This window comes from Papaver somniferum, chromosome 4, assembly GCF_003573695.1.
Source record: "Papaver somniferum cultivar HN1 chromosome 4, ASM357369v1, whole genome shotgun sequence".
Taxonomy (NCBI): domain Eukaryota; kingdom Viridiplantae; phylum Streptophyta; class Magnoliopsida; order Ranunculales; family Papaveraceae; genus Papaver; species Papaver somniferum.
The window spans coordinates 20,522,871-20,533,679 of NC_039361.1; the positions used below are offsets into that span (position 1 = coordinate 20,522,871).

At 34.3% G+C, this 10,809-nt stretch overlaps 1 protein-coding gene across 1 annotated transcript; it reads right to left on the reverse strand.

Annotated features, from left to right (window-relative positions):
- Positions 1-8,298: 8,298 nt before the first annotated feature.
- LOC113272140 lies at positions 8,299-8,898 on the reverse strand. Its single transcript, XM_026522034.1, has one exon. The coding sequence runs from the start codon at positions 8,896-8,898 to the stop codon at positions 8,299-8,301; it is 600 nt and encodes a 199-aa protein (XP_026377819.1).
- Between the last annotated feature and the right edge of the window lie 1,911 nt (positions 8,899-10,809).

Genomic DNA, 10,809 nt, shown 5'->3' on the forward strand with positions numbered 1-10,809 from the left:
AGTAACACACATGAGGTGTGAGGATTAGGTTTCCCAGTTGCAAGAGTTCTGCTTTATATAGTTTTCAAATCAGGGTTTGCAATCTAAGTTACCTTGGTAACAAAGCATTTAATATTCACCGTTAAATGAAAAACCTGATTCAACCAAGCTAATATCTTTCAACCGTTAGATCGAATTTAGCTTGTTACACACAAATGAAATGTACCCTCATTTAGGTGTATGTAACCGTACCTAAACGTGTACACCAGGTTGGTTCACAAATAGTTAACCGAGGTTAGCCATATGATTACTCTCATATCAACCTTATTCATCTTAACCATAACTAGTTCAAATGACTCAAATGAAACTAGTTAAAGAGTTGTTCAATTGTATAGAAAACACAATCGAAACCAAATCTGTTTGATTCACTTGAATCAATCATGAACATTATAGCCACGGTTTGCAAAGATTGCATTCCTTATGATTTAAATGTTTAAGTACATGAACTGACCGATTTGACAAAGTAACCAGCTTAAGTATGCGTACAGGTATGCGTACTTAAGCAACCGGATTTTGAGTTTGTTAAGTTTCCAAACTCAGCAGAAATTTTCGGTTCGAAAACTTCCGCCAGTATGCGTACGGGTGCACATACCTAAGGTGACTAGTTTAGAAGTTTGTAATTCCCAAACTCAGCAGATATTTTCGGTTCGAAAAATTCCGCCTCGTACGCATACTTATCTTGTCTCCTTCACTAATTTCGTATACACATATATGCATACTTTTGGTTCCCGGTTTATGGATTTATACACTAATGTGTTAACACACTATATATGATTATATCCAAAGGTGGTTACATCTTCAACTTTTTATTTCAATCCTTGAAACATTCTTCTATAATGACAATAGCCGTTTTCACACACTATTAGCATCAAAGCAATTTTCAAGATATTGAAATAATCATTATTGAAACATTCCAAACCTACATCAAATGATTGTATCACACAAACCATGTAAGATGTTACTCGGAAATTTTCTCATGATATAAGATAAACTTGGTCGAAGCGAAAGCTTTCCAACACATATTTCGAGAACTATGTAAGCGAGATACACTCAGCTCGAAATCTCAAATGTGTATAGAGAAAACTATATTGTAACACGACTTATGCCTCAATATAGAAGATAGTAGAAATAGACTTTCCAAGTGATAGATGAGTTCAAGTCTCCACATACCTTTTGTTGAAGAAGTTCCACAAGCTCCCCTTAGTATTTCTTCGTCTTCTAGGGATGAACGCCGAGAGATCTAAGCTCAACTACACTATCTATATCCTAGTCCGAGACATCTATAAATAGGCTAGAAATTAAGACTTATAGATTTGATCACTAACATTGACAAACATGCTTGAGATAGCAATGCATGCGAGTTCGACCGAGCAATGCTCTAACAAAAGGGACAATCATTTGCAAAATGACCACGTACAATGACTACAAATATTTGGTTATGTTTAAATTGAAACTTCCATTCTTTATGCAAAGTTGAAGATGAAGTTGAGAATGCTTTCATAATAACAACACACTTAATGTCTTGATTTTGAAATTTCTAGCAGTTGAGCATTCAATGGATTGTACTTTGTACCTAAAAAGTAATATTTTTAAACTACTAACATTTAAGTCGGCAAGGTCGAGATTTCCAACCATGCCGACTACATATCCCTGACAGCGCAATAGCATATAGCCTGGGATGGTCGGCAAGGTTGAGCTTACAAACCATGACAACTTGATAAAACTCTAATATTGTCTAAAACTGCATAAAAAAGATTAAGTTTTAAAGCAGCTGAAACTGAAAATTAACCTAAGTTTAACAAGTCTAAAACCACAAACTAACAGTTCAAAACATAATGCAATAGTTCAAACCACAATCTAAGTTTGTAAATCAAGTGAAACATAATAAAGTTTAAGAATTTCATGGATCCTTCTCATTGTTGTTATCTTCCTCCACATCACTAGCTTTTTCGCCATCATCAACTTTTTATTTTCCCTTATCTGGACCTATGTAGTCACCGGCCTCATTGTAATAGGGGTTCACTCCAGAAAAGTCAGATGCCCTGAAAAACGTTCTTGGATCAACCTCCTCTTCTTCCTCCTTTGATGATGTGCATTGTTCATAGTTGAGGGGATTCCTAGGACTCTCCATAAACCTTAGAAATTCTTCAGGATCTTCCTTACCCATCAGAAGTAACTTTTTTGCAAGGCAATTCTTTTTAGTTTCATCTTTAGGATCTTCTAAACCAGGATAAATCATGTCAATAAATTCCAATAACTCTGCTGCATTGCTAACAATACAAGGGATATATTCTATTTTTGCCTATGGGAACCTAAACATTACACAAATAAGAGATATGAAAATTCTACACATTGAAAGATGGTTCTGATAATACAGTTGGCAGGATCGATAATATGAACACTGTCGACCAATACATAGTCGGAGGGGTTGTAATCATATACCGCGCCGACTAACACACAGTCGATATGGTCCTATTCAAGAAATATGCCGACTATTAACTAAGAAAAATCAAGTTTATGTGACCTAAAGTCGGAATGGTACAAGTCTAAGACAATGCCGACTAGACATAAGTCGGCAAGGTTGGTTATTATACCTTGTCGGCCCTGGTTATTGTCTAACGGTCGCCATGGCTGTTATGAAAAGTTGGCAGGATATTCATCCTGAAACCATGCCAGCTCTTACAAAATATCAACAGTCGGCATTGTTTTAAATTATCGATCTTGCCGACTAAAACACATAAATCATAATTTTTGATAATCTAACATAATATAATACAACACATCAGAATAATGGGTTTGAGTTTAGAAATCACTTACGGTCTTCTTTTCGCCGGTGGATGGTTCTTCTCAACATTCTCAGGAATTGCATTCTCGGGTTTACTCATTCCAACTTTTTTCTTACCTTTTCCCTCTGATTTGGATCTTTTGATGTTACCTGTTGAATCTCTGTTGCTACTAGATCGTTTAGAATCAACCATTTTTTGTAGAAAATCAAAATTGAAATTTCTGGTTGATGTAATAAGATGAAGTAAGGAGAAGAGGAGAGGGATTAGAGAAGATAGATTAGGAGAAGATTAAAGGGTTTTTAGTTTTTAAGTTTAGGGTTTAGTTTTAGGTTAATTAGTGCACGGGTACTAAAGTAACTTCACCAAATTTTGGCCTCCCCTTATTAAGGGCACTATGTCCATTTAAATCTGGGTATATCCCAAATAATCTGGGTATACCCCAATCTCGCCGGGAATTATAATGCTATTGGATCGAGCATTAGAGTATATAATTAAAAAAACAACATTTGATGATGATAATGAGTTCGTGTTCAACTAGAGAAGGTACATCTCTGTATCAGTCTAGACTGAAGGTCAATAGGTACCGGCAACATGTGAGTTCATGTTCAACTAGAAAAACCTCTAAATTGAATTTGAAAATCCACCATCAATCTTATGCTCTGCAGACTTCTAAGTTGGGCTCTTCTTTTGCTAAGTCCACTTCCCCTGGTATTTGGGTTCAAACTAAAATACATGGTACTTTTCGTTCTGGTTTCTTTTCTGCTAGATCCAAATCTTGATACTACCCTCGGAAAGAAGCTTATTTTGGAGCATGTGCAAAACTTGTGTGTTTTATAAATTAACAATCATATCCTAAGATTGTGATAAGGGATATCCTAGGGGCAAACAAGTCACAAAATAACCCTTAAATAGTTTGTTTGTATTTATTTTAATTTTTAATGACTGATTTAAATCTCTTTAATCCGTTCCTTTTAAAAGGGAAACTCTGAAATTTTCTCATCAAATATTTCTGAAACTGAACTAGAACCGGTTTATGTGGGTCTATTACATATGCAAATCGACTGTTGTTGATGTTTATCATACACGAAAAACATCGACCAGAATCATTGGATACTGGATTATGGATTAATGTTCTTCGTGTTTGATGAACATCAGAAATAATAGATATACGTTAATGCCTATATAAACTGATTCATTAACCTTGTTTGACTCTTTACACAAAGTTATTATAGGTATATCCAAAAATCCAATTAATTCCATTCAAAATGTCCACTTTTCTGGGTGTTTTTTAAGAAACAATGGGTCTTTACGTGACTCCCATATAAACCGATTACGGTTAAGGGAAATGCATTTTTCTTGATTTAAGAATTAGACCTTGTCCAAATCTAGAATTTTTTATCTTCATATTATATATAATGAAAATTCGATTTTAACACAAAAAGAATGAGGTCATTCCGACGTCGGACTAAGAAATTATGAACAAAACAGTCAAAAAAATGCACATGTTTACAATCGGTTGATAAGTGCATTTATATAAACCGATTCTAGGAAAAATATTTATAGAAAAATTCTTGAATTTTAGTCTTCTACAATTGGTACACGGGGGAGCTATATCCACCGATTATGGATGTATTTTTATGATGAAAAAAATCATTTTTGAGATTTTTTACAATTTGCACTCCTGGAGGAATGTATCAACCGATTAGGATCGATCGACCATACAAAATTTGTTCATATATCGATTCTAGATTGATGTTCTTCATTGATCAAGAACATAAAAAACAGCATATGCATGTTTTGATTATACACCAATTACTAGTGTTCTTCGATTGATCAAGAACATAAAAAAAATCAGCATATGCATGTTTTGATTATACACCGATTACTAGTGTTCTTCGTGAACGAAGAATATCAACTCAAAATTGGTCTACAATTGTATGAAGATCCACCAATTGTGAGTTGATGTTAAAAAAAAAATCAGATTTTTTATGTTTTGATGATGTTTTTAATTGATTTCTAGGATAACAAACTTAAACATTGGTTAGTCACCCAATTTTATTTTATTTTAATAATAAAAGAAATTTTATTTTAATAATAAAAGAAATTTTATTGAGATAGGAATCAAATGATTACGTCAAGTTCCTCTCTAATTAGAGTTTTAAGTCACATGGGAAAAACAGAAACCCACAATTCTGACACTCTACTTGTCGTCCTAGCAGTTTTTGCTAAACAATTTGCAACTTCATTTGACTCCCTAGGTACATAATTGCACTTCCACACTTGAAATTGTTTTAACATCTCTTTACAATCAGAGATGACACTATTATTTGTCCATCTAATCGACCCAACACCACCATTTATTGCATTAACCACATTCTGACAGTCTCCTTCCAAGTGCAAGCACTCCACTGCAGCCCCCTTAGCCCACTTGATTGCTTCCATTGTCGCTAAGGCCCCTGCTTACTCCTCATCTTGTGTTATGCCTGGTATTGATAATGCTCCTCTACACTCCCCTGTATCAGAAAACATAGTTTTCCCTATACCCATACTTTTGTTTTCCTTCACAAAAGAAGCATCAAATTAACTTTTACAAAATTACTATCTGGAAGTGCCCATGGTATAACAGTACGAGCATGTCCATTGGACAAACTACTTACTCTTCTTCTGACTGAATTATTTTTTAGAAAATGGGTCATTTGTCCAAATATTTTTAAAACATGGTTCAAATGGACGAGTAAAAATTAATATGGGTGAAATGGACACAAAAAAAAACAAGGATGAAACCGGATTCATCCTGACTTAAACTTAAAAAATAGCAAGGATGAAACTGGATGCATCCTGATGTAAATTAAAAATAAAAAAAATATTTGAAAATGGCTAGGATGAAACTGTTTACATCCTTGGTATTTTTACATTTTTGTCCGTTTAAACAGTATCAAAATCTAAGTGTCCTTTTCACTCAGGAAATGTTGATTTTGATCTTTTTAACCAATTTTGTGATTATTTTTTTAGCCATTTACATCTCTGTTAGTCGCCCAAATTAACACTAATTTATCAGCGGTGAATACAACCATTAGGGAAATAGTCCGATAAGAAAATTTTGAAACTACTTCTAGTGATGGGCCTCGAATATTAATCTTTCTGGGCTCCAATCTAGCCAAGATACTTTAGGCGATGGAAAACCCACATCATGTGAGTTTCTTTTTTTTTCCTTTCCTTTTACTAAGATTTCTCATCCTTTGCGCCAAATATTTGCTGTTTAGATGATACTCACCTTCACGTGGATGATGCTCACTTCAAATCGATGGCTGAGAATTTATTTCGTACAAACGACTAATGTAAATTCCATGACAATATATACAAAGAATAATTATCAGTTTGGCTCATTTGTTTCCATTGACAAAACAAAATTACATCTTCTTCAGAGGCTAAGCGGAACATATTGACCTATCATATTTGGAGTTAGATATTGGGTTCCTTGTGGATGAAGTATATATTATTATCTTCGATCCCCATGGCCCTCGTAGCATTAATTATCCCCGTCTAATTCGCAACAGTCTTGCTGCAAATCGAAAAAAATACGTGAGAAAAAGGATATAAACCACACACACAGCACACATAACTAATGCCAAGAGAACACCAATGTAAATATAAACTCATGCTGACATCAAAACAGTTTGGTCTTCTTCTCATATAATCACTGCTAAGTATTGCACCTTTTCCGCTCGCAAACGTCGTACAAGAAGGTGGAAGAACGGAGAAGTCGGATGCCATCCTAGCTAGATAGATGGCACTTGTGATGTGGTTTGGTGGACACCAGGGGTCGACGAACAACAAGACTCAAGATCCAGCGAATCCAAATTGCTCATCACATCCGGAGTGTTAACTTGTAACAATTCTGGCGTATATGGTCTAACAAAGTTTCCGACCCAGAACTGTTGATACATATCGTCGTCGTTGAAACATATAGGTATTAAGTTCGTCCGTGCATGGTTATCATATAATTAATAGCCATTTTAGGCGGCCGTCACTTGGTTTGGTGGTTAACTCGCGTTATAATTTGTCTAGAAACTTGTCGTTGGCATTATTTCCCAAGTACAAAAAGCTATATGGCTGGATAGCCGATCATCAAACTCTCAGCATCTCTTAGACATGTTATCTTGGCCTCCTGAAGGTTTAGATACTGGCATTGTAGTTATCAGGGCCGTTTTATAGCATGGGCAATATAGGCAGCCGCCTAGGGTCCCATTTTCTGGGGGCCCAACTTTTCTACTTTTCTTGTCCATATAGTGGTCAATCTGTTACAATTATAACTGCTCCTGAATCATTTTGTCACAGTTATTTATGTTACATAGTCATAATCATCACTAATTTATTTATGACAGTTATAGTTGTTACTAATATTTTGAGTTTACATGTTGATTACTAGTTTTGGGGAATTTTATGCCATAAATCAACGGAAAATGGGTCATTTGTCCAAATATTTTTAAATCACGGTTCAAATGGACGAGTAAAAAATAGTTTGGGTGAAATAGCCAAAAAAAAATAGTAAGGATGAAAATGGTTTCATCCTAGCTTAAATTTAAAAAATAGCAAGGATGAAACTGGATACATCCTGTGTAAATTAAAAATAAGAAAAAATATTTGAAAATGGGCACGATGAAACTGGTTACATCCAGCCTATTTTTACATTTTTTTCCATTTAAACAGTATCAAAATCTAACTGTCCATTTCACCCAGGAATTGTTGATTTTGGTCTTTTTAACCAATTTTGTGTAAATCTAAACCTGAAGTGTAACAAAAAGACTCGAAAAGCCTAGCCGAACGCAAGTTATTGCTTTCAGCATGTGAATTAATTAATTTATTTTCCGATAAAATAAAACTCCAACTCAAACAGTGACACAATAACATACTAGATAACTACGACAGCAGTGGAGGCCGACAAAAGACTAATTTGCATTTGATACATCTCGTACTAAATAAAATGAACTATTTTTAAGCTTATAGAAAAATGCAACTCCATTGCCCACCGTGTTTTTAGTAATACTCATCTGGTAAGGTTTTTTTTTTTTTGATAAGAATACATTTATTTATATATAAGCTGAAGTTTGCAAAATATACAAGATAGGAGTTAATCCAAGATTAACTCTTTCTAGGATGTTTGACATTATATTTCCATTTTCATTCTCCATAGAGAAATAACTGATTTTCCTAGATCTTACCTCTTTAGCTAATTTGTCTTCGAAATTAACGTAGGTTCTAGATTTATACATAAAGGAAACCGAAACACAACGCATAAGAGAAAATTTTCATCTATTGATGCTTGTTTGAGACCTCCAAGGTTGGTTTTCAGGATCTGCTTCACCTTTCAAAATTTTCATCAAGATTTGACAATCACTGATTATGCAGCAATTTTGTAGTTTTAGTTCCTTCATCCACCTTATCGCCTCAATTTCGGCTTTTGCTTCAGCTTCTAATGGGATGGAAGCCCAGCTGCATCCTGCTCGACAATGTTTTCTGGTCCCTGTTTTATCAAGAATAGAGATTGCATATCCCATAGTGTAATCAACTTCAATAAAAGAGGCGTCAAAGTGTATAAACCAATCATAATTGTCACTGTCAGAGTTGTGACTGTTGTAATGAGACTTCTTAGCATCGGTAGATGACCAGCTTTACTGTCCCTATCTAGACTTAACTTCAGGTGGGATGCTCTAATATTATCAATCAGTTTTTGCACATCATGCACTACATTATCAAAATGCACATTGTTCTTATATTTCCAGATGGACCACAAGTTAAAAAAAATCAAATTGTGCTTTTCATTAAGAGATTTAACATTCATCCAGGTTTTAAACCATTGCAAGATATTAGTATTTCCACTGTTAAGGTGGATGTTATTCAGAGTAAAATCTTGCCAGACCTTCCTAGAAAAGCTACAATTCACAAATAAATGCATTTCATCCTCAACATTCTGATTATCACACATCATGCAGTATGGTTCAGTATCCTTAACATATTTAGACATGTTTTTCCCAAGAGCAAGAGCATTATTCACAACTTTCCAACAGAACATATTCACTTTAGGGGTAATATTAAGTTTCCAAATCCGTTTCCAGAAATTAGCTTCATCTTTGTCACAGTGAAGATTAGTCGGGTAATTATAAACTGACTTAGTCGTGAGATTCCCAGAAGTCGTAGATTTCCATCTGATTGTATCATGCTCATATGTATTACTCCCTCCGTTCCATTTTAGATGAGTGTTTAGGGTTATTTTTTTGTTCCACATTACTTGATAGTTTTCATATTTTGCCCACAAAACTACCATCAATGCCCTCACATTTTGTCTTGGAACCATAAGCTTATTTTTAAACACACTAATAATAATTAATGCTTGAAGACTTTTCTCAAGGGCATAAATAGAATTTTTTTATATCTCTCTCCATTTCTTAATCTACGTGAAAACTCCAAAAACATCATCTAAAGTGGAATGGAGGGAGTAGTAGCAACAGATTTAATAGCATTATGATAAGCAATATCAATATAGTAACTAATAATGCACATATCCCAATCTCCATTTGCATTCATAAGATCACAGACATAATTAAGCATATTACAGTCATAAATCATAGGAGTTAAAAATTGTGTTTTGTTGGGGAGCCAGAAATCAGTCCAAATGTTAATTGTCTCACCATTATTAACTTTCCAGACATAATTCGACTTAATAACATCAAGTCCTTTTTTGATACTATTCCAGATCCACGAGTTCTTATGCTTTCTAGTTTTCTTTAAAGGGTGGTGTCTTCTGAAATATTTATGCTTAAGTATGTTTCCCACAATTGTTCCTGATTGTGAAGTAACCGCCAAGATAGTTAAAGATAGATTATGTTTATGCGGGTTTCTAATCCCTAGTCCACCTTGTCGAATATCTTTAGTAATACTAGGCCAGGCTTTAGGATAGTAACATTTTTTTTTATTCTTTTTCTGCCACCAGAAATCTCTCTGAATCTTATCAAGATTATCTAAAGTTTTTTTAGGAAAAGCGAGGCACTGCATTTGATGATTAGGGTAAGCACTAAGAACATGTTTTATTAAAACAGTGCGACCATCTTGGTTAAACATTTTTCCAATCCAGCCTTGAAGAACAGTGTAATATTTGTTAAGCAGAGGTTCAAAATTATTCACTTTATTTTTATCAAAAAAAGCGGAGTTCCTAAATATTTATAATTCTTAGAGATTTTTCTAATTTTTAAGATTTTAGAGATAATTTTACAATGTTTGTTATGCATCTTAGGTGTGAAGTAAACACCCGATTTGTTAAAATTTACTACTTGACCAGTCATTTCACCAAAAGTGTTAAGAATATTAACTAAATTTTTAGCTTCAGTAAGGCTAGCTTTAGCAAATAAAAAGCAGTCATCAGCAAAAAAAAGGTGCGAAACAGTAGGGGCAGTTCTAGCTACTTTAACACCAATTATAAGTTTATCTTCCTCAGCTTTAAAGAGCATTTTCGAAAGCACTTCCGTGCAGATAATAAACAGGTAAGGGGACAAAGGATCCCCTTGCCTGATTCCTCTAGAAACAGTGAACCTTTCCCCAGAAACACCATTCAAAAGAACAGAAAAGGAAGTTGTAGAAACACATTGCATAATAAGATGGCAAACATCTTCACAGAAACCAAAAGAGAGGAGAGTTTTATTCAGAAAATCCCATTCGATTCTATCAAATGCTTTAGAAAGATCAATTTTTAGAGTCATGTGGCCATTTTTGTTTTTTGAATTCTGCATAGTGTGTAAGATTTCATGCGCAACTATGATATTATCAGTAATTTGACGACCAGGAATGAAAGCAGACTGGTTTTGAGAAATAATCTTAGTAAGCATAGGTTTTATTCTGTTTGTTAAGATTTTAGCTATCAATTTATAGGTAGTATTACTAAGGCTGATAGGTCTAAAGTCACTAGGGGTGGAGGGGTTTTGAACTTTGG